Here is a 25,472-nt window from a genome sequence, read left to right as displayed (position 1 = left end):
AAAAAAAAATAAAGCAACCAAAATAACTGTTGCTGAGGAAATATCCCAAATAAATAATCTCACTCTTTTTCTGTTTACTCCCAAGAAAGAACAAGACAAAATAATTCTTGGTGCTTAAACATCTGATCACGAGGTCTCCAGAGAACTAAGACCTTTTCTGGGATTAGCAGGGCGCAGGCATGGAGAGATAAAGTTCCATGCCGGTAGGAAATAGCCGCAAAGAATAGAAGCTACATGACCGGGACTTTACTACAAAAGAAACAAAGTGTGTACACGTTCAGCAGCCTGTAATTGAGTACCTGAGACCAGCAAGCCTTTAGTGAAGGTTTTCACCTAGTAAGAAAACAATGTGTTTTTTACCAAGGAGGAAAGAGTGCTTTGATTAGTGGCGAAGTTGGTCAGATGCTTTAGATGAGCACATGGTCTGAAATCTCCAATCTGCCTTGGAAGGGGCTGTCCTTGATGAGTTAAATAAAGACTCTACATGGATTGGAAAGGGAGTCAGCACTTAGCATCCCCTGGAATCAGACCCTGAGCTTAACAGGTTATGCTGGTAATGGTCACAACATTATTTAAAATTCTACTGCCTTTCAATGGATGAAGAAGATAAATTATTAAAATGATCTATCAACTAAGTGAAGCCATAATCCCAAGCCAGGAGTGTGTGTTTCAAAGCTTGTATTTTAGAACGAGTCAATTTTCTTTCTACTCTACTAATGTTTCTTAAGATATTTTTATTACAACATCTACAACTAACTTTAAATTTTTCAGCACAGACAAGAGGAAGCTTTGTGTGTGTGTGCGTGTGTGTGTGTGTGTGTGTGTGTGTGTGTGTTTAATTTACAATCTAGAGGCAGCTAGCATTCTAATCTGAAAACCGCATGCCAGAGGAACGAGCAGCTATTCCAGAGGCTGCTACTCAGGATTTCTGCTCTCTGTTCCTCTAATCTACTTACTAAATGCCAAACTGGGTTTTCTTTGGTGAAATGAGTGCTTTGTTAATCAGCACAAATGTTAGGTAAATGTTAGGAAAGATATCTCAATGGTGAAATTAAAGATATTAAGATAAGTAGTTTGACAAAACATCTTTTAGAGTCACCCACAGCCTGTGTGTAGACAGCTAAGACAAGTGAGGCCGGAGACCTGAAGCCCTGGACATGGTTCTAGAGTCTCAATCACTTAGTGATCCTGTGCCAGCCATAAGCTTTGGAGACTTTCTGTTGCTTGGCACTGGCTGAGTATAGCTGAATCCTGCTTCTAAAATACTGTGAAAGCTGCCCAAAGAGAACATTTTACTTAAGGTACAGCAAGTCAGAAAGCTAGGACTTTACCGAGCTTACAGAAGAGTTTGTATTAACTGCATTGTGCCTACTTGCTAATAAAAATGTTCATTTAACAAATGTCTGTATGTGCACCAGACCTTGGCCTGTGACTTCCTTTTACTGCTTCACGGTGGCTAACCTACACGACAGTAGTTAATTCTCACTTATCTCACTTTTCGGTGACTGATGTCTTTCAGAAGAATCTGAAAGATGTGCATGCAAATTGGCTCAGGTTGATCTATAATTCTGTTCTTCAGATCATTTGTGCCAGAATAACTTGAAGCTTAAAATTCTTTATTTTCCCAGCATTCTGCATTGAGTTCTAGGAGTGGGGGCTGAGAATTCTGAAATGTAATAAGTTCCCCTGGTGATTCTCATATATTCCAAGGATTCAGCTAATGAAGATATAACCAAAGACGCATCACGATCATCTGCTGACAGCATTTCCCAATGGCAGACCAAAGACCCAAGAGGGAGAAAGCATGCTCCTAACCACTGGGTTTGAAAACCAAACTCTGTAAAGCAATAGTAAATAGCACACTATGAAGACCTCATATCCCACTCTGTGCCTTAAATTTGTCAGTTATAGCTATGAGGCTACCCATGTAGACAGAAATAGACCAAAACTTGCCTTAAGCATTCAGCATGCTCATCGATGGCCAAAGATATTCCACCGCCATTTGGATGGGCAGGGATTATCAATAGCTTTCCAACTGACTACTGTGATCCATTTTCTATGACAGCAATGAAAACTGTTGGCCAAAAGCCCATCACATTAAATATGTTTTTGCAGGAAAACCAGTTGGGCAACTGGGTTACTTTTTCTCACATCAATAAGCCCCAGTTTAGTCACTTATAAGACATCTTGTCTGACTTCCACCCAACTCATCAAATATTGAGAGCCTTTTTAGAAACATGTAGTTTTTAATTTCCAATGAACACAATGTAAGATTCAAGACAGAGAGGTCTAGCTCAGGTCCTTTGCTCTGAGTTATCACTCATCATATTATGATGTAGAGCGAGAAACACTCTGGCACAAGAGTCAGAGGTCTTGAGTTCAGGTGCTGGCTACAAATTCAGTGGCAAGTCAGTAAAGCTCTGTGGGCTTCTATTTCTCCTTTTAAACAGCTGGGAGTAAAATGCTTGCCCTTGCTTGTTTTTCTAAGTTTACTAATTCATTCATATTTATTGGTCATCTATATTCAAGGAATTTTTCTAAGACCATGGAGGATATAGCAGGGAATAAAATACACAAGACGACTGCTCTCAAATAGGCTTATTCTAATAATTAGAAATATATATATATATATATATATATATATATATAAATATACTGATATAGAAACACTTAAATAAGCAAATAAATGTGAATATTAATAAATATATTTTGAGAAGCAAATATATGTACACATGTTTTTTAAAGTTTAACAAAGCCTTTCCTAAGAATGCAATATATTTTTTAGATCTCATTGCGTGATTTAGGATAAGGAAGTCAATAATCTAGTGAAAGATATATTGATTTAAATAACACATCTAGCACTTTAATAAAAAGCTGCCCCATATTTCATTAATGATAAAAAAAATTCTGGCAGCATACATTTTTCAAATTAAAAAAAAAAATGCCCAGGGGCACCTGGGTGGCACAGCGGTTAAGCGTCTGCCTTCGGCTCAGGGCGTGATCCCGGCGTTACGGGATCGAGCCCCACATCAGGCTCCTCCGCTATGAGCCTGCTTCTTCCTCTCCCACTCCCCCTGCTTGTGTTCCCTCTCTCGCTGGCTGTCTCTATCTCTGTCAAATAAATAAATAAAATCTTTAAAAAAAAAATGCCCAGGTCCATGCTTACAACACTTTTTCACATATAGTAGAATTTATTGTTTTAAGAGAATCTTCTTTTTCACTAATTTTTTCATCACTTAAGAACCAAGATATGTGTGGTAAGATGGCTTTCCTGTAAGGCAACCTGTGGTAGGTAGCTTCAAAGACATTCTCAATGCATGTCTCCTCATGTAATCCCTTTCTTTTAAGTGTGCTCTGGATTTAGTGACTCGATTCTACCAAACTGTGTATAACTGAAGTGATGGGATGTCACTTCCAAGACTAGATTATAACAAAACTTCAGCTTCCATCTTGGAAACTTTCTCTCCCATTTACTGGCTTTCCTTTCCTCTCTGCTCCTCTCCCCCGATCTCCTTTCTCAGCCTAATCACCTATGCGAGAGGTGGCTTGAAGAAGACAGGCCTGGAAAATCAGAGCCACATGGAGAAGAACTGAGGTGCCCCAGACAACAGCCAGCACCAACTGTCAACCTCCTGAGTGCACCTTCTTGGAAACATACTCTCTAGCCCTGTCAAGGCTGCAGATGATGCAGTCAGAGTCATGCGCTTGGGCAGAATAACCTCATGAGGGGCCTTGAGTCAGAATCAGCCAACTAAACTGTTCCTGAATTCATGATCTAGAATAACTGTGAGACAGGGGGCCCTGGCTGGCTCAGATGGTGGAGCATGTGACTCTTGATCTTGGATTTGTGAGTCCAAGCCCCATGCTGAGTGGGGAGCTTACTCAAAAAAAAAAAAAAAAAATTCAGGACTACAATAACTGTGAGGCAATGTTTGTTGTTCTAAGCCACTAAGATCTGGAGTAATTAATTACACAGCAATAGGTGACACAAGGATCTGACTCCTGAGGATAGTATTATGAGAATGAATGGATCCAGAATCTCATGCTTTATACTTTGAATATTTGAATTAAACTAGAAGAATATGGTGATATCCTAAGAATACCTTTATCATGAAGAAGAATAAATTTGCCACTCTTTTTAGCTCATGGAATAAGGGTTTGGTTTTTTCCCTGAGATCTACTGAGTCTACTGAATCAAATATAAATACTTCATAATCAATCTTCATTGAAACTCTGTTTCTAGCAAATGTACTAGTTAACCAATAAAAATGGTAGTCTTACCTCCAAAAAAGTACTTCTCGCCAGTTTTAACTTGAAGAGGACTATTAGTTCGAACAGCTGAAGCCTCATCTCCATCGATGGTGAGAATGGCAAAATTTTCCTTAGCTAGGAAACGAACCTCATGCCACTGTCCGTCATTCAACCCAGAACCTGTTAAGTAAAAAAAGTCAATTTATTTTCTAAAGATGGTAGAGTTTAAAACAATTTTCAATACCAACAAGGTCAGAAATTTGTTGGTAAAAATTACTATGTTTTCATCTAGAAAAATTCAGTGCTACTTGCAATTGATATCATGTCTCTTTAATATCTTAAGTGATTCTATCCTCCATTGGACAGATAAGGCATAACAGAACCCAATAAAGTAGGCGAATAGTCATTAATGAGCCATTGGCATACCTGGGAAAATGAATGGAGTGAATAAAGCTGTTTGGGAGGTGATAATGAACTATTTTAACTAAATTACTTATTTTACGATTAGGTTTACTAGAAGCCACTCTCCGATAACAAAACGGATTTATGGTTTTTATCTAATGTCTCTCTGTTTTTAAGAAAATTTTTTGTACTATTATTTTCTCTCAATAACCATGTCTGGCAAGTATATACAGTTTGTAGAAATTAAGAACTAAAAAATATGTGCTAATTAACCACTCATAACCACAGGAAATAATACCTGGGTTATCTGATCATTTACAAACAACATATCTTTATAACGAATTAGGTTCTATTTAAACAAACAAACCAACAAAAATAAATCAACAGCTCCCACTCCTAACAACCATAGTTCACTGTGGCTTAGTACAAAGATCTTCGGAAACAAAAACTCTTTTAAACTCTCCATTAGACAGATAATTACTTTAAGTTTTTGTTAGTTTTTGTGCTCATTTTGTAAAGAATAGAAAATTAAGGAGCAAACAAGGAGATCAGCCATTGAAAATAAGCATCTGGAAAGATCTTAAGAAACACTAAGACAGAGACAGAGAGTGAAGTCTAAGAGGGTCAGAGTGGCTTTCTTTGAACTTATAAAGGCCTGGGCTCTGGCAAAGGGAAGGGATTTTGTCCCAGGCCAGACAGAATAATTTAGAATCCACAGGAAGAAGTTACTTGAAGATACTTGAAGATACATTTCAGATTCATAAAAGAAAGAGAAGCCTCGCAAGCAAGGTAGCTAAAAATGAAATGAGAGCAAGTCAATGAAGCACAAAGCACAAATGACAGCTCCAAGCCTCTCATCAGAGGCCTGCAAACGAGTTCATAGGCCAAACCTGGCCTGCACTGTCCGTTCTTGCATGGCCTGAGAGCTAAGAGTAGTTCTCACATCTTTAAATAGTTGAAAACACATAATTATAACAACAATAATAAAATATATAAAATTGAAATTTTAGAGCCCACATAGTTTTGTTAAATGCAGCCACACTCATCTGCTTACATACTGTCTTGCTCTACAAAGCCAAAGTAGTTGTTACAGACTTGTTATCACTCACAAAGCCTAAACTATTTACTCTGTGGTTCTTTGCAGAAAAAGCATAAACTTTTGGTTTGCTTATACTATTAAACAAAAATACGATTTTAATGAGAAAAATTAAAGCCTGTTGGAGCTTATAAGATTGCCACATATATGGAGTATTTACTGCTGTTACACTGGTAAATATCATTACAAAAACCATACCTCAGGTATTTTTTTTTTTAGGGTTTTCAAATTTTAATTTAGAAATACATATTCAACAGATTTTATTTCAATGGAGGAAAACAGAAAATCCCTGCTTTAAAGTAATTAATACTGAATAACCTCCAAGTTACAAAAGGTATAATATATATGCACAATTTTGTACTGTGAAATTACTATGTAAATGTAAAGTCTTATTCTAAAATTAAAATCAGTTAGCTGTCAGACAAGTAGTAGTGTTTCCTGAAATATTTCCTTCTCAAGTAGGTTACATCAGGGTTCTCCCCCAGAACAGAGGCACAGAAGACTGTATCTTCACCATAACATTTTCCTGTAGAGTACAAAACTGGGTTTAGAGTTGAGTAAGCATAGAAGTGCATGGTTTTGGGTTTTGCCTTTATAATGTGATGAGCCCTGCTTTGAAATGCAATTTTGGGGCATGGATCCCAAGGACATCAATGTTAGAAATGTTCAATCTCAAAATCTAATTCTAAATAATCACACATCCAGAAAAGGTCACTTATAAAACACCATCAGCTGACATCTTTCTGTTCTAAACAGTAGACCAGAATGCCTTTCTAAAAATTCCTGTGAACATTTCTCCATCAGACAATTAATTTACAAACGAACAGCATCAGCTAAATTGTTCATAGCAAAAGGTCTATTATTCCAATCAGATAAAAATAAAAAGGTTATTTTTTTTCAAGAAACTTAATTACTAGAGAAATAAAAAATTCAGATAAAAGCAGGCTTGTTGATAACAACCACTACTGCATCTGAGCTTACACTGTGATTTCTATTCATTTTAATTCCAACTATTATTTTGTACTTTTAATCTTCAAGAGGTATGCCTTAGCAATCTATGATATGAATAGGCTCCCAGATACAATGAAGTTCAATACTTCAATGGGGAAAGAATGATCTACTTGCTCAAAAGAAAATACGCTACTTTAAAAACATTTTCTTCATCCACATGTTATAAAAACTAATAGCCTGAAGTCTTTTTCTAGAGCAGAATCTAACTGCATTAGCTCTGTGGATGTATTTAAAGATACAGTGTTTAAGCTCTATATGCTAGTTACTCTGATAAGTCCTTGCATTTGATTCATTTAGAATTCACACTAAGTGTTTTAGGAATTACTGCCTCAAATAAATTGGTAAGAAAACTGAATCTAATAAAGTTCAAGTATCTCATAGTTAATAAATGGCAGAAGTTAGAAGTGAAATGCAGACATATCTATTTGCAGAGGCTCAATTCTTACAAACAAAAACCAAAAACAAACCAGACAGCAACAAAACATGTCACATAACCTCTGTGCATCCAAGATCAGGGTTCACTTACACTATGTGCATGCGCGTATGCCTGCTCGTACACACACACACACACACACACACACACACATTTCCACAGCCACCACACCTGGGCAGAGCTCAATTTCCGGGATGTCCTTGTCTCCTGTAACAGGATGGTAAATAACTGACACACCATCCAGTTTCATTTGCTAACTTTCAGCATTTGCACCATCAGGTTTTTGTGGTACTGGAATCCCCTCCATGCTACATGTCTTTTAGTATTTTCTTACATCAATGGTTTTCCCCTACAATTGTAATTAAAATTGAAATTTTATATTAAAAGTATGAGACTCAAGATCTAGCATTTTCTCTGAGGAACATTAGAATTAGCCCATGAATATTCACTTAAATCATTTTCATACTTTGTGAAACTCTGAGCAAATAGAACTTTGTGTTCACTCTTTTTACGTAAGGACTAAAATTTAAAAAATATATATGTGACCTCCCCTGCAAACTTGCTCCAATTTGTTTTGCCTTTATCATTTCCTGGACCATCTGTTACTTGGGGGATATGGTACGGAATTAGTTTCACTTCAGAAAAGCTATAAGGAATAGCGTCTTTACAGTGTTTTTTAAAAAGGAATAGTTTTGTTTAGCAAATTTTAATTCATATGAAATTGAACATTAATTAAATTTAAGAGCTTTTGGAATTCAGTATTTGAAATCCACTCAGAATACCACAGTTGACCAGACCATTGCTACAAGATAGGTACTTAGAATAAGTATCAATACATTTATTCAGAAAAAAAAAAAAGTATCATCATCTCAAGTTTTATCAGAAATTTGTGAGTCACAGGGGCACTTGGGTGGCTCAGTTGGTTAAGTGTCTGCCTTCGGCTCAGGTCATGATCCCAGGGTCCAGGGATGGACATTGGGACCCCTGCTTGGCAAGGAGTCTATTTCTCCCTCTCCATCTGCCCCTCTCCCTATTTGCACTCTCTCGCTTGCTCACTCGCTCATTCTCTCTCAAATAAATGGACGAAATCTTAGAAAAGAAAAAAAAAATTGTGAGTCATAAATAACAAAGAACACATTAACAAACAGGATGAAAGCAGTACTTTTCATTTGCTGTTAAAGACATGGTATTCTTCCACTCAGTGTTCTAGAGCCCATGAATATCCCAGGAAACAGAGAGACTCACCAGGGACCCATACTCCTGGAAGCAGGGGGTCCTAGTGGCTGCACAGTGGCTAGGGAACAGTCCAAAAAAGAAGGATGCTAGTTACTAATACTTAGAAAAGACCCCCATGTCTCATATGGCTGGCACTTCCTGAGACCTCATATGTGTGTGGCACTACGAATGCACAGTCTATATGTTAGTGTGTTGACTCTTCCTGACAGTAAGCAGGAAGACAGCAGGATGGGAAACAGCATGAGGTGAGGAGGACCGGTGCAGGAGCCAGGCTGCCTGCATTTGCTCTGTTCCTTGCCAACCAGGGCACTTTACTTAACCACTCCGTGCCTCAGGCTTCTCTTCTCTAAAATGAAAATAACACTATCCAACTCATGGATTTGTTTTGAGGAGTAGATTAATTAGTATTTCTATAGCACTAAAACCGTGCCTGGCACCCAAGAAGCACTATATTTATATCTATTTCATTATGTCAAAATTTTTTTTAAGTTTTGATGACTTTCATTTTATAGAGAAGGAAGCTAAGACTTAAATTTATTATTTTGGGGGAGATTACAAATATTGGTGTAGTTATAAGTAAGCTCTCTAAACAAGACAGTAATAAAGTAAGTCTTAAAATGTGGAATCATAAATGACGAGACAACTGAAAAAAAGTGTGTCCTAGCATTATGCTAATGGGCACTTGAAGCTTAGAAAAATAATGTCCAGTGTCCAGTGACAACACTGGCCGTAAAAAAAATTCCTGTGTACAAACAACTTAGAGATGATGATGATTTGTTTTGAAAAACTGTGTGTGATGACTCACGGTTGTGACAAAGACAGTGATGTTAAAGCTGCATGTGAAGAAACTGGAACAAAATTATTTCCGAAAAGTGAGAGCAGAAAATATACTTCCTAACTTATTTATGTATATAATTTTAAAAACATAGTCATTATGTAAATATTATACATATATTTACTTATAGAACTAAAAGTTTTTACACGCAAGTTAGTTAAAAGGTACTCTTAATTATCTTGCTGAAAAAATGGGGGACTGCCCTATCTTTGGGGTCATATTCTATTCAGGCACACATGTACCATGTCCTCTTTGAGACTGAGAAAGCATTCAGAGCCCAGGAGTGTCCAACTTACAGACTCACCCTCAGAGGGGCAGAGAGCCTAAAGGACAGAGCAGGGATTTGGGAGTCAGACCATCTGGGTACACACCTCATTTCTGCTCACTTAATAGCCAGACCTTCAGCGATTTAGCCTGTCCCGGTTCTCTTACCTGTTAAATGGGACTAATAAAAGTATCTACCTCAAAGGGGTCTTGCAATGATTATGTGTAAATATGTTGTCATTTAGAGAAGTGCTTGACACATAGTTAGCACTCAGTAACTCCTGTTTCTTACACCGTCAGTGAGCCCAGCTCTCTAAATATCAAGTCGGGTTGTTGTTTAATTCTATAAGCATTAACTATTATAAAATGATTAAAAATTGATTTTCTTTATGAACAAATATCCTCCTCCCCCATATAAATCCAATCATGCAATATCAGTGGTGAGGAATTTGGGGATTTGGTAGGGTAGCTGATTGTATCTCTTCTTAATATCAGGGTCAACAATTTTTAAGCTAATTTAAGCCAACTTTGAGCTACATAATAATCAGTCTTATTCTTTCATTGTTAAGGCCTGCTTTCTCCTCTCCAAATTGTGTGTGTGTGTGTATGTGTGTGTGTGTATGTGTGTGTTTTAACTAGATTATTCAATAGATATGGTTCTGAAAAAAACAAAAAAAACCCTGATAATGGTTCACTGAATGTTTGTGAAGTATTTCCAAAAATAAATATAATTCCAAGCAAGGACTTCCCATGGTGACTAATTTTGAGAAGACTGATATAAACTGGAGTACATTTATTCCAAAGTATTTGTGTTTTAAAAATATATCACTTTGATGTAATTTTTACACTTAATGCTTATTTGATCTTACTTTATAATTGATACCTCCAGTTATTAATTCCTAACAACCAAAACTTTTCAACTGTATATTCTAAAAGGAAACATATTTTTACAAAGAGAGTTTTTAACATAAAACCAACATCTCTGAAACCATATTCCAGCTTCTGGTCTTAATTTTTTTTTCATAAGATAACTAAATTGTTTTATAATATTTTCGCTTACATTTCTCTAACTTATAATTGTTAGAAAAACTTGTTTTGTATGCAGATGTAACATGTTAATGAAGCATATTCTAGCTAGGCAGTCTTCCTAATGGTATTATTTTTTAAAGTAATTCTTGAGGTGGTTACACTGATAGAATAAGAAGAAACAGATGTTTCTCTTATTAGAGACAAGAAGAAGAGACTAGTTTAATGAATATTGAAAAAAAGAAAGTATTTAAAATATAGTAGCAAACCAAGATGCAACATCTGTTTGAAAATGCTTCAAATAAAATTACAATGACTGGAATTTCAAGTCTTTGCTCAGTATTCAATCTTAAGGGAAAAATTTCCTAGGATATGAATCCATCTTTAGGCAGTTACAGTATTCTGATGTGCTACTGACAGATCTCAAAAGTTATCAATTATCCATTTATGTAATAAAAAAGTAAAAAGAGAATGTATCTCTTTATAAATATGCCATGCACTATTTCTTATATTATCTATAAATTCCATATCATAAGAAACTTGATCTCACTTAACCTTGCTCACTTTTACGTGCCAATACAAACCACATCGTAAAGATGATCACTTGTGGTCAGACAGAACATGTAATAAGGTGCCTGGGCAGGCAAAGTTCTTTTATTTTTGTCAGCTGAAGAAACTGCCAAATGCTTTCCTCTATAGGTACAGACCAAAAGTCACTTCGCAACATGTCTTTGTCTTGAAAGAGCCACTTGAATGGAATCTTTAAGACAGATAAATACATACAGGAAAGCATATTGCATGAAATTTTTTATTACTGTGTTGTTAGTCATCAGGGAAATTAAAACCATAATGATATACAACTTTCCACCCACTTCAGGGGTTCAAAACTAAAAGAACTAGCTAAGATCAGGATCAATTTGAACTCATACACTGTCAGTGAGATGTAAAATTGTATAACCACTTTGAAAAATTCTTTGGCAGCTCAGTTTTGTTTTTTCTTTAATAAAGTTAAACATATGTTAATCCTATCACCCAGCAATTCCCCTCCTAAATATTTACTCACTCTAATCAAAATATATGTTGCAAAAATATTGCAAAAGAATGTTTTGGCAGCTTTATTTCTTACAGGTCTAAACTGAAAATAATGCTATATCCACACAGTGTATTTGTATTTGTATTTGTATTGAATTTTTAAATTCAATACAAAGAAATGTTGCTAAGTAATAAAAAAAAAAAGAATGAACTAGTGGTACAAACAACATTTTTTTGCCTGAAAGAATGTAGATAACAAAAAATAACACTGACTGAATCTTTATGTATGAAATTCCTGAAAAGCAAAACTAACCAGCAGTGATAGAAATCAGGCCAGTGGTTTGGTTGCCCACGAGGGAGGTGCAGATGGGAATGGACAGGGGAGTGGTAGAAGGAAACTCTCTGGAAACTCTCTGAGGTGATGAACACGTTTCCTATCTCCACTGGAGGCTGGGCACGTTATGTATGTGTATTTATCAGTACCCACTGAACTGTACATTTAAGATCTGTGCATTTCACACACAGCTGATTCTCATTCGTGGAGCCAGTATTTGTGAGTTCGCTTACTTGCTAGTATTTATTTGTAACCCCAAGTCAATACATGTACTTTCATGGTTATTCACAGACTTGAGCATGCATAGATCAGGAGAAAATTTGAGCCATTTGGTACAAGTTCCCAGATGAAGTCAAAAAAGGCAGCACTCTGCCACCTTGGTTAAGCTTTCATCCTGTTACCAAGTGTTCTTTCCACTGCATATTTAATACCATGTTTCTCCCATTTTTGTGGGTTTTTTGTTGTTGTTGTTGTTGTTGATTTTGTTATTTAAAATGGTCCCTGATGGTAAAATATGTGATGAGGATATAAGAGTACACTTATCATGATGAGCACATAGTAATGTATAGAATTGCTGAATCACTATAATGTACACACACACACACACACACACACACACATCAACCAATCAATAAAAATAAAAAAAGGTCCCTGAATGCAGTGCTGAAGTGCTGGTTAGTGTTCCTAACATCAAGAAAGCTGTGACATGTCTTACAAAGAAAAAGGATGAATGTTAGATAAGCTTCTTTCAGGTACAGGTTATAATGCTGTGGGCTGTGAGTTCAATGTTAATGAATCAATTATATGCATTAAACAAGAGAACTTTAAACAGAAACACACAAAAAGCAAGGTTCTGTACTGCTCAGCTGATGACAATGTTGTGACCAGAGGCTTGCAGGAACCTAACCCTATATTTTTTATAGGAGCAGTAGTTCAATATTCACTAATTCAGTGTTTGCAATGCCTACAGAGAACGTAACTACCATAAGTAATAAAGAACAACTGTATGTAATTTTTACTTCAAAAATATAAAAAACATTTTTTAAAAGAATTGGAAGTAATAATGATACTCTTTTTTAAATTCAACTGAATTTTATTCAAGGCCTGTTTTTTGCTTTGTTTTCCCAATTATCGAACAATGAGAAACCCAATGTATAACATGCCATTATTTTCTATTAAACAAATAAACCCCAATTAGACTCTGTATTAATATGTTAAGCTTTTAGAGGCCAATATTTTAGGATGTTAAAAAAAATTAAGTAACTACCCCCAGGGCTACATTTTCATATAAAAATCTCTAATAATTTTCTTAAGCATTACTGATTCCCAGCGAAAAGTCAAATACCACTGTACTTCAAAATATCTTATTCAAAGCTTTATGATTATTCTATGGTCACTTTTCTCTTGAGATAACCTTCCAAAGAACATAACTTAAGTAAGAATATGGCTATGGAAATACTCAACTTCAAAAAATCTTGTCAATTCAGGATTCTAGTTTATTCACTAATTCTGAAAGATTCATTCATTCAGTCACTCATTCATTTCAGTATTTGATCTTGCCTTGAATATAAAATGTAATACAAGCTGCACTGAAGAAGAAGTTATTGCTAATTTCAAAGAGGGTTTCAATTCATAAGATTTCTGATTAATGTGCACATAGAGATAAAACCAAAGATATAGTGTGATACTGCACTTAAGAGTCTAGGTGTCACTCTCACATAGATTCAAATGCCAACTACATTGTTCATCTATAAATATGTACAGTACCTACTGTTTCCCAAGCACCACGTTAGCATTGAAGATACAGAGGTAAGTAAGTCAGATGTGGTCTCTGCCGTAGAAAAATCTAGCTATTTTATTTTGAGGCAATTACTAAGCCTCTCTGCAACTTGGTTTCCTCACTTTTAGAGGAAGATGTAGTACTATGTCAGAGAGTTGTTATAAATAATGTATGAGCCATACTGTGTGTGAGCCACCTGATACTATCAATAGCTAGTAGCAGCTTTTATTTTATCATTACTATTTTTGTTATACATGTACAAAGGCAAATGCATGTATGTATAAAGAAAAAGTACTTCCAAGGTTTTACAAAAGGCATATATTACATTTTGTGGGTTGTATGTGTATCTGCATAGGGCAGATAAAGACAATATTGAGGAATGGCATCTTACATGAGTTTTGAGTCATAAATAAAGGGTTTTTATAAATGCTTTTCATCTATAAAACAAGATGTGCTGAAGAAAACACAGAAACTCAAAAAAGTATACTGGAGGGAAAAAAAGATTCATATCATCAAGAGACATCACACTTAATACCTGGTGTATTTTATTCTAGTTTTTACCATAAAAACCTGCAAACCTTGTAGATTACTTTGATGCTATAGTTGAAGAATGGAGAAAAGTATAAAAGGGACAAGCAGCAACAATCATCATCTCCTAAATTCTCTGACTTCCCCAGATGGGGGAAACTTGACAGTCCTGTCTTCTCAGCCTAACTTTTCAGCATTTCAGGAGAATAACATGGAGATTTACCTCCACTAGCTCAAGCTCTCCTAGAGTTCCACTCCAAAGAATTACTTACATTCTTTCACTCATTTATAGTTCTCCTGCTGCATGACTGGCATTGTTTAGGCACCAGGATATAACAGTGAAGAAGACAGACAAGGTCCTGCCCTCAGAGAGCTTACGTTCTTGTGTGCAGAGACAGATCATAGGCAATAACTAGCAGGGTAACAGTACAATTTCAGGTATGGTAAATGTTATCACAGAAATCAAACAGATGTCATGATGGAGAGAATTGTGGGGCTTGATAAGATTGTTTGACAAGGACAGAACCCTCTGAGGAGGGGACAGTCAAGCTGAAACCTGAAGGACAAGAGGTCAGTCACATGGCGATTTCATGCAAAAGCCCCAAAGGAAAAAATACTTGGTGTATTAGAGTCCCAGGCACTAATATGACTACAGTGGTTAGCGTACAGAGATTAAGAGGGCAGGACTGAGGAAATGAGAACAAATAGAGAGGCAGAGGTATGATAAGTAAGGGCCTTGTGAGCTGTAATTAGAAAATTACTTATTAAGTGTGATAGAAAACCTTTCTTATGTCTTACACGGAAAGTGCCATGGTGCTGTTTCCATTTTAAGGATATACTCTAGCTACTATAAGTTGAGTGGATGTAGGGAGGCAAGAGTGAAAGCAGGGAGACCTCTTAGAAAGCTCGTACAGTAGTGAGGACAAGAGATGATGGAGATGTGGACAGAGGTTAGCACTGGAGAAAAGTGGTCAGATTGGTCATATCTTTTGGAGATACCATTGACAGATCTTACTCAATTGGTGATCAAAAGTTTGAGAAAGATGAAGATTTGTGACTGAAGCATTTGAGTGGAAGTGAATGTCATTTAAATAATGGGATCCTGGGGAAGGGAGGTAATGTTGGGTATAACTATTAGACATGTAAGGAGAGATGGCAGGCAAGTACTTGCATAGTTGTGTCTGGAACTCAAGAGACAAGTAAGGTCTGGACATAGAAATCTGATGCCACAAGCATAAGGCCTGAGACTAGATAAGCCTACCTGGAGAGAACATGGAGATAAAGAGGACAGTTTAGTCTGAGTCTTGGCATGCTCTAAAGTTAGAAATTGGAAAGAGGAGGACAGGGTAGGAAATAAGACTGAGAAAGAGTAGCCAGTAAAACAGGAAATAAACCAGGATAATGTGCTGTTAAGGGAGAGACTATTCAAGAAGAAGGGAAGCTTCCAAGAGAGGATGCCTGTGAGCTATCAAGTAAAATGATGACAGGAAGTGGACACTAGATTTGGGAGTAACGGAGTTCAATGGTAACTGGAATGGGCTGAGGGGGACATGGCAGGTGAGGAGTGCAAAAAGTGAACATATAGAGTCCTTGAATAGTTGGGTTACACAGGAGGAGAATTTTGAGTAATAGTCTATGCTGAAAATCTGAAGAACATTATGAATCCTAAGAAAAATCCTTATTCATATATCCAAAATATGTTTGTAATTTCAGGGGTGTGCCTCCTCTTTCAGGTTCAGAACCTGGTTTATATAATTCATCATCTTTTAATTGCATCACTGACTTTACTGGGCAATGAAAATACCATCAATTCATTTATGCTTTTCAGATTCATTACTTTTCTTACATTCCAGTTTTTCCATTTAATGGCTTATTGGTTATATTTTCTGTTCCTTAATTTTTAAAATAAATATGCCAGTTAATTGGTTTTAAACTTAAATATTCATTATTAATTTTTATATTCACTGTTTTGTATTTGTCTTAGATAGCAATTGTGGTTGGGAAATGATTCCTAAACCACTTGGGGAAAATGAGCTATTTTCATTATTATCATTATAATTTATTTCTTAAATCTAAATTGACTGAAGTTGTATTTAGTCCTTTATCTTTGTTCCGCATACGTTTCAGATAAACTGAAATATCCTACAATTTTCTCTAAAGGCACAAAATCAGCCTTGTTTACAGGAAATTGACACTGTCCAAATGGCAAGGACATTCAAATCAATTTTTCTTTTTCTGAGGGTATTCCTATCAGAAACACTGTATTGGATAAAATAAATAAATAAATATGATGATTCCTGGCCTCAAGAAGTTTGCCTTATTGTGCCAGCTAATAAGATTTAAATATCTCATGTATTTCTATAATTTTTAAATATTTTTATAATTTCTATGAATCATTTCCCTGTATTTTATAAACTAGAGTTGCATGGCACAGGGAAAATAAATAAATAAGAAATAAGTTGGGAAGACAGACTGTAGCTGAGATGATTTTGGTACCCAGCTGGGGATTTTTATTAAACAGGAGATAATCCCAAGTGTAAGCATTCTCTTGTTTTCATAGTCTAACTGTAACACATTCTTCAACATCTGTTGATCCCCATCTTCCTGGGTGGCATAGCCCTGCCAGAGAGGTACTACAATGATTACAGTGCCTCAGCTCTTCCACTTCCCAAAGGCACACAGTTCCTGTCCTTGTGCACATTAAGGAGAATATATTGCTACATGATGCTATTGGTTAATGACTGTTTGTCTATTCCATCACATCCGCATTATAGAAGTAATGCAAAAAGAGTATCTGAGAGAAAGAATGATAGGAGCCCATAAATGAAGATAATAATGGCAATTTATCTTAGGTTAATCTCTGAAACATTTTCTCATTTTTTCTCTAAATTTTGATAATAAAACAAATTAAAAGCTTAAAATTAACATTGCCAGAATTTAAGGTGGGTTTTCTCTAAAACTAGATATAGCACAAAATTCCCTCTTTCTTTCTAAATATTTTTCCATGTCTTGGCTTTATAATAAGCATACAGAACAGTGAATTTAAGTGGCTTTGATTAAAATAAAGCCTTTTTATATCTGTGTATGCTGGGTAACTCCAGTGAGAGAACCACTTTTAAGTTAGAGAGGTTATCCAGCCACACAGAGGCTCAGAAATTCCTGAGTTCAGAGAATAATCATGATCAGAGTCCTGGCATAAAATAGACATCTTAAAATATTATGTTCAGGAACAATCCTTTATAATTTGAATGTAAATCTTTATTTTTAAATTGCACCATAAAACGCATAATAAAACCATAGTTTCTCATGTCAAGAAATTCTGCATTACCCCCCTTTTACTGTTTTTATACCTGTCAATGAATAATTTTCCATCCTTACTCAAAGACTAGATAATGTACTTAGATAATGTACCTCGGCCATAGACATAGGCAAAAATTCAGTCCCTACCCTTTACAAGTAGTTATTTTTCTGCCAACCTCTCTACTACTTGTTTTACTACATGATTCCTAGCGTGACAGACAGTCTCTGTGCATTTCAGCTCAATGGTGTTTCCTCCAACTGGACTACTAATGAGCACTGAACCACAAAGGGCAACATCTCCAGGTATTTATGAACTAGTCTCTTCTGCAATTTTCAATTCAATGACAATCCTTTTTAAGTGTCAGCTGCCTTTTGGTAATTTTTCTCACTCTTAGTGGCGAAAGAGGAGTGGGAGGTGGGGGATTGGGATAGGCTGGTGATGGGGGCACATATTGCATGGAGCACTGGGTGTTATATGCAAACAATGAATCATGGAACACTACATCAAAAACTAAGGATGTACTGTATGGTGACTAACATAATAAAAAAATTTAAAAAAAAGAGTGGGAAAATGCTACAGGTGAGTGCATTAAAATAAAATTTATATAACTAAAATTTCATATATATTTAGGTTATGAATTTATTCAATTTATCCCTTCTTGTGAATTTTAACCTGTATGTAATAGGCATCAGAGAAGAAAAATTAAAAACAGTATGTTAAAAATAATATTTTTATCAAAGCATAAATTTTTAAAGCCGCTGATTTAATATTTAGTGTGCTTTCAGGACTAGTACTATGTACATAACACCAGTGTGTGGGCCCTTGTATATATGTGTGCACAGATATGTGATATTTGCTACAAGATACATAGGATTTTAGTGCAGTGTAATGCACTAAAGTACAGCTGGGTTCAAATTTGGATAGCATGATAGCATAAACACTATTAGTATGTGAGCAAATAACTTTAGCTCTCTGGCCTAGAAATTATCAGTAAAATGAATGATTCATACCAGCAGATTACAAGATCCCTCTCAGCTCTAGACACTTAAACTAAGACTGAAATACATTCAGGGATACACGGATATAGAAGGAGTAGAGAAACCAGTGATAATGTATCTATTTGGGAAAAAATGCTATATTAGATGATACATAAAGCACATTAATGAAATACATACTTCTAAAAGTAAGTTGCATATTTTAGTCCATAAATCTGTACTTGCTCTGCTGGATAACTCTAAACATTAAACACAATGATCATAGAATACCCAACGTAGATAAAGAGACTTCACCTGGGATATAAAGAGAAGAATCCATCCTGAAAATAGGGAGATAGTCATTTGATTTTTATATGTTTGATAGAATTTTATACTACAGGTAGAAGGTGGGAGCTACAGGTAGCTTCACGGAATCTTGGGGTAAATGGACAAAGGACAAACCTAGGAGGTAGAGCATGTGCCACAGAAAGAACTATGATCTTTTACTACTTCAAATCTGAGAGGGAATTCTTTGTCATTTCTGTGATTTAACATAAGTAATTGGAGTCCCAGAAAGCACTGGAAAACTGAAGACAGAGGTAAAGTTTTTAGCAGGAGCGTTTATTCCTTATTGCAGAAATTCTCTAGAATACTGAAAATGGGTTAGAAGACGTCACCCCTCCAGTGATATCCCACAAAGGGAATTATCTTAGGGAATTTATGGTAGATTAAAAGCCTTATAGCACTAAAGTTCTATGATATAGATGAGCATTTATCATTTTCGTATTAACAGGGCATGTCCTAGCTAAAGATAATATTAGTGAAATCCATACATAGATTCTTTTTCTTATAGCACAATTGTATTTTTTAGTAGTTATTTATTGAACATCGTTTAGCATTGGTTGCTAGATAGACAACCCTCTGTTAACATCAGTTACTAAATTTGGAAGCAATCTGGGTGTTGGTCTTGATCTGAGTGGGCTACATAGGAGTGTACTCAGTTTTTCAAAAAAATGCACTGAGCTGTTCACTCATGATCTGTGCATTTCCTATATGTACAGCATATTTCAATAAAAGTTAAAAATAAGAAATGAGTCTATATAATGTGTAACCTAATGGAAATATCTTTCTTTTTTTTAAGATTTTATTTATTTATTTGACAGAGAGAGAGACAGCCAGCGAGAGAGGGAACACAAGCAGAGGGAGTGGGAGAGAAAGAAGCAGGCTCCCAGCAGAGCAGGACCCTGGGATCACGCCCTGAGCTGAAGGCAGACGCTTAAGGACTGAGCCACCCAGATGCCTCCCTAATGGAAATATCTTAAAAATTTAGAAAATGCTGAAGCCACTTTTATCTTTAGTGTCATTACACAGATGTGTAGAAAAGCCATCAAAAACTTAGGAAGCATACACACAGTTGCAGAATATTAAAACAATAGTAATTAAGGAAAAAACCTGAGAGCTATCAATGTCACTAATTTAACATGAATTATGGTGCATTAGAAAAAAAGATATTACTGGGATCTATGAGAAGCTGTACAAAGACTTCATACAGATTCTGAGGCGGATTCTGGGACATTTCAAGAGCTTTAAAAGGTAATGACACTTTTTAAATTATGTTTCATTTCATTTCTACACTTAAAGGCTTTCCCTTTTTTAATTAACTTATCAACTAGAATTATAGCCCTTTGATGTCCCACAGATAGCAGGGACTATAAACTGTTTTAATTCATAGAGCAAAAAAAAAAAAAAAAAAAAAAAACCAACAAAGAAACCAAAAACAACAACAAAAAAAACTCTGATATAAAAATATTTACTTTTTCTTCCTTTTGCTTTCTCTCGAAGTTGTAATATAGTCTATCATCTTCCCTTTATTTAAAATTTCTCTCTTAAGCTTCCTTCATTCCCATTTTTCTTGAGCTCAGCATGTCTATGTCTCTTAGATAGAAAGGTATAACCAGATGATTCAAATATCCTAATGGTCAGATCTTGCATGTTCACTACCACCATCATTCATTTAGTTGGAAGGTTCTCAATCTTTTTTCTGCTCTCAAATATCTGAGAGAGAATAATTTCATCAGAAACTATGGCTCACAATGGGAGTTATTCTCCATGACAGGTCAAGACCTTCAGGGACGGGGTTATACATTTGAAAAAGCATACATCACTTGAAAAAGGAAACTCATGTGGCTGGGAACTGACTTACATAGACTATACAATATCCATATTATACATCTAGTATGTATTCTATATACTATATTCTCTTTAGAGAATATATTCTAAGACTAACAGCTAAAGCCAGTGCTCCCTTTGTATCTAGCTCGATTTTTAACAAGTGTACTAAGTATTCATACCCAATCACAAATACCCAAAGTAAAGCCACAGTCTCTGAAAAACATGGAGGCATAAGAAGGCACAGATTTCAGGGAGAAGAAGGTGAAACAGTGAGCCAACATTAGCTGTTTAAGTAGCTCTTGGTAGACAGTGAAGTAGCTCTAAAGGAGCCTTTGGACTCTAACCTCTCTCCCTTTGAAAGAAGGGGTCCTGTCCTCCTTCAACAGAGATTTCATGGGAGGACATCTGTGTGTTCGTGGGTTTAGAGGGTGGTGAACTCCAAATGCCAGTAGCCAAGCTGCCAACGATCACATAAGTCAGAGCCAAGAGAAGGAACTCTCGGTCAATTCACTAGAAACCAGTTCAAAAATAATTATCCAGAGAATCAACTGGTGAATGACTAATTCACCAAATTCATCAGATTTACCAATATATCAGGTAATTGTGTTAAGAAATAGTATTCTTGAATATATTCTATGATTATGAATATTCTAGTCTTATGAATATATTCATGAATATATTATCTTAAGGGTTGTTCAATTTATCAAAAGCTAAGGGTCACGGGTTTAATCTTTTCATGAATATATTCATGAAGAACATATCATGAGGAATATAGTTATGAACTAAATCACCCCATGACTATAGTAAAAGAGCATATATTCAGTGAATTCTTTCATTCATTTATTCAATACTATGTGCCATGCAATGTCCTAGACACTACAGCTATATCCAAATCAAAACTTCTGACCCCACAGAGCATAGATTCTTAGTAATTTTTGTCTTTAAACAAAAATAATCTTAAATAAGATTTGGCAAACAGATTTTGTAATTTTGGTGAACTCACCTGTGTCTAAGAAAAATAGTCCTAAGTGATATTGGGGACTACCTACAGGGAATGCTTGTGATTTGTTAAAAAAATCTTGTACTACATGTTTATTATATTGGTCTTTATCAGCTTTTATTTGTTGTGAACTTTGAAAAAAGTAACACATAAACATTTTAACACAAATAACTACTTTGGTTAACCAGCACTACTTCCCATTTTGAAAATGAGCAAATGAGCAAATCAAGACTCACAAAGGTAGGAGACTTGTAAATATCAAGTAGTTAGTTGAAAACCTGGGACCCACCTTTGTGGATTTCAAGTCAAAGATTTTCTCCCACTGCCCAGAGATGCCACTTATCAGTATTACAACTTAAGATTCTGATAGCTGAGTGTAGTACTGGTTTTTCATCAGATTTCAAAAATAACAATGATACTTCTGTGTCATCAGATTTATATTACCCACCAGCTTTATCTTTTTTGAAGCAAATTGTGGTAGAAATACGTCAGAGCAACTTCTATGTTAAAGCATGAAAATAAGGTTAATGTGAGTATAATAGTTATTGTCACTAATTCTTATTTTTATTAAGCAATGAATAGCTTCATTAAGTAATACATTACTCTTTTTGTTAGCTTCATGAGAGAGAGAGAACAATGAAACTGCTTGAGTTAAGCTTTGTGTGGCTTTTAAAACATAAAGTGTTCCTTCCCAAAGGGCACTACAAAAAAAAAAAAAAAAAACTAAGCTGAACATTGTTATTCTCTGAGAAAGTCATCAAAACAAAATGAAAATGTTGGCATTTTAGTAGACCCGTTTGCACTTTACTGAGCAAAACTTCTACCAGTGATTGCTGGGCTTGCTGTAAAGGATGCTTGAATATGAAGCAGATTTGCTAGAGGGTAGCATGACCCGTTTTTGTCTCTGAACTTTGCCAAGACAGAAAGGGCTTCTGTTACTGTTTTCCTGCATTCACCTCCATTGTTTATTTTATTTCTTCCCAACAAGCTCTCAAAAGGAACTCAAGCAAACAAAAATTGGATACTAGGCCCCTCTTTTCATTATTGATCCTCTTGTTTGTTTAAACAGAGGTTTTTCAAGTTCAGCAACGTCTTAGCTCAGACACAGTTAGGGTTACACAGGAAAGATTTACAGTTAGCTCTATTATTTGGAAAATAATCAAACATTATATGATAGGAAAGGGAGAAGAGTCCATTTGAATTCACGATCACTTTCTTTTCATGTGGAGTTGAATGAGTTCATTATGCTATGCAGACAGATTTTAAGAACAAATCCTATCCTTTTATTTAGGCTGTGTCTACAAGTACGGTGACAGATCTCTTGTAAACATTTACATTTTCCACCCTGACTTAAAAAGCTTAGTAATGAGGTCATCACTACAACAAAGAAGGCATAAGTGATTTCATTCGTAGTAGAGCATTTAGTATTTAAACTGGCTTACCGCAGGGTTGACCTGGTGCTGTAGGGAAACCACTGAGAGCTGAACGAGATTATAACAATGTCTGGTATGTGGTTGAGGATGGATCCTCTTAGGATGAGTCTATGTAGCAATACTAAGTAGCAATTAGCCCAGGTAAGTTGATTCTTCTTCTTTAATTAGGGACTTACTAATCAAAACTACAATTTAGCTCTTACTATGTCATAGCAGTGAGGTTTGAGGACAGTAGAACAGGCCCCTCCCTCATGGAAGTCAGATGCTAGATGAAATGTATTTCATATGATTATTACAGCTTACAAGGAGTAATGACAATGAAAATGTGAGAAGCTGTTCCCTAATTTCAAAAACATTTACTGAGTACCTACTATAAGAAAGACATTCTTTCTAAGCAAGAATTATCATCTGGTTTGAGCCAATGTTTTAGGAATGAATGATAATCTTCACCTGTAGCCTGTTTAAGAACTTAAGTCATGACATTTTACTTTTTCCTTTTGAAGATCATTTTTCACTGAGAGAATACTTTTTAAAAAATATTCTATGCAGAAATTTTTAATGCATTATCTGAAATTCAAGTAAATCTATCACTAATAAATTTATGTAGATTATAACAACATGTTGAAATTCAGATAAGTATTACTAACATTTGGCATAATATTATAAAGACAGGGTTCAGAGTGATTAAATTTGGAGTTAGTTATTTAATCATCCCATTATAATTCTTATTTCAAGTATGTATTTTTGGCTGCATCTAGCAAGCTAGGTATAATGATCTATATTCGGAATAGAAGCTAATTTGTATTTATGTAATTTTATAGTAAAAAAAAGTAAGCTCTTATTTGTTAGAAGTGCAAAGTTATAAAACCCTACCATAGAGCAAAATTATAAATTTTACTTATTTATAATTTTGGAATCATTTTTAAAAGTAATTGTGCAAGTTTTATTACTTAATATTTTATAAAAAATAGATTGAAATAATTTTAGAGAATTAGTTATAAGAGATTAGATTAATGGTAAGTACAAAACTGCATAGGTATATTATGGCGAAAATCATCGTGGCTTTATTAATTTTCAATAGTATTTTATTTTCCCTTATAAAAATGAAAATTTAATTCAATATAAATTTGTACAATATGTACTGTGACTCTTTTGAAAGTAAGCTCTTTTTTCATTTCAATCATTGAATCATTTGGTTTTGTACCCACTGCAATTATGGATGAGAGAAATGGTAGCTTTTTTCTCCTATATCTGTAAGGAGGTGAATGATTAGGAAGGAAATAAGAATGGTTCTGCCTCCAAGCAAACTTGAGTGGTTTTACTCACTGCACAGGTATGTGGTTCACCAGTTACAAATTCTGGTGATTGTGGGAGCTAGGAACTATTTGGAACATTATCCTTGACTGCAGAGATACTGATTTTTGCAGGGCATATGTAGAGAAGTATTAGAGTAAGTAGATATCGTCTATTGCTAAAATAAGGAAATTACAATGAAACATGGAATGGATAGATTTTTTTTTTTTTTTTTTTTTTTTTTAGGATATTAGGTAAAACCTTCAAGTAAAGTTTCCATTTATGGAAATGGATGGTAAGGTTACTTGAAATGAAGGGGTTGTTAAGAATAAAGGACTGGAAGTTTAGGAGATCATGTGTTTGCATGGTTTCTGCCCCTTCCTGAGCTCCTTGAACACATAACTGCATAAACATAAATTGCTTATTTTTACCTTTGAATCTCCGAGCTGCAAATGCTCAATATGTGTTCGCTGAATGAACAAAAGGATCATGTGTTCTTCACTAAGAGTACTTTTCACACAGGAGACAAGATAAGAAGCACTGGTTAAAGCCAGCTCAGGAAGGGCTCTGAATTTCAGGTTAAAAATTTTGAAATTCATTCAGGAGAAATTTATGGAATAAAAAAATGGCATAATTAGAAATTTCTTGAGAAGATTAATCTACCAGCTATGAACTATGTGAACATGAGTAAAATATGGAGACTTCCTGGTTTACAACATCCCCACAAATAAAGATGTTTATAATGTGCATGTTCAAATTTTTAAGATAAATTTATATTAAATATTATACTTGGAAACCTAAATCATCTTTATGCAACAACCAAAAATCAGAGGGAAATGACTCAAATCAGAAGTTCAAATAGGATTAAATTAGGAATTTTTATTCTTATTTTGGTGTTTCATCCAATAATTTATTTCTGAAGAATTAAATTTCTCCAGTCTTATCCTTAGCTCTGTCATATTACAGCTCTTCTCTTTTTGGTCCCCATCTAGTTTTTACTCCTCTTCTGAATTCCTCAAACATTTACCAAGGATCATTATTACACATATCCGAACTCTCCTGCTATGACTA

General features: G+C 35.2%; 1 protein-coding gene across 1 annotated transcript in view; it reads right to left on the bottom strand.

Moving 5' to 3' along the window:
• The window catches only part of CNTNAP2 (contactin associated protein 2), a 1,356,273-nt gene that overhangs the window by 863,913 nt on the left and 466,888 nt on the right, over positions 1 to 25,472 (bottom strand). Inside the window, exon 10 of the mRNA XM_026479097.4 lies at positions 4,282 to 4,431. Within this exon, the coding sequence (XP_026334882.2) occupies positions 4,282 to 4,431 (150 nt within the window). The remainder of the gene's footprint in view (positions 1 to 4,281; positions 4,432 to 25,472) is intronic.

The sequence above is a fragment of the Ursus arctos genome, unplaced genomic scaffold (assembly GCF_023065955.2).
Source record: "Ursus arctos isolate Adak ecotype North America unplaced genomic scaffold, UrsArc2.0 scaffold_3, whole genome shotgun sequence".
Taxonomy (NCBI): Eukaryota; Metazoa; Chordata; class Mammalia; order Carnivora; family Ursidae; genus Ursus; species Ursus arctos.
Note: the sequence above shows the minus strand (reverse complement) of the source record. Positions and strands in the feature narration are given on the sequence as shown.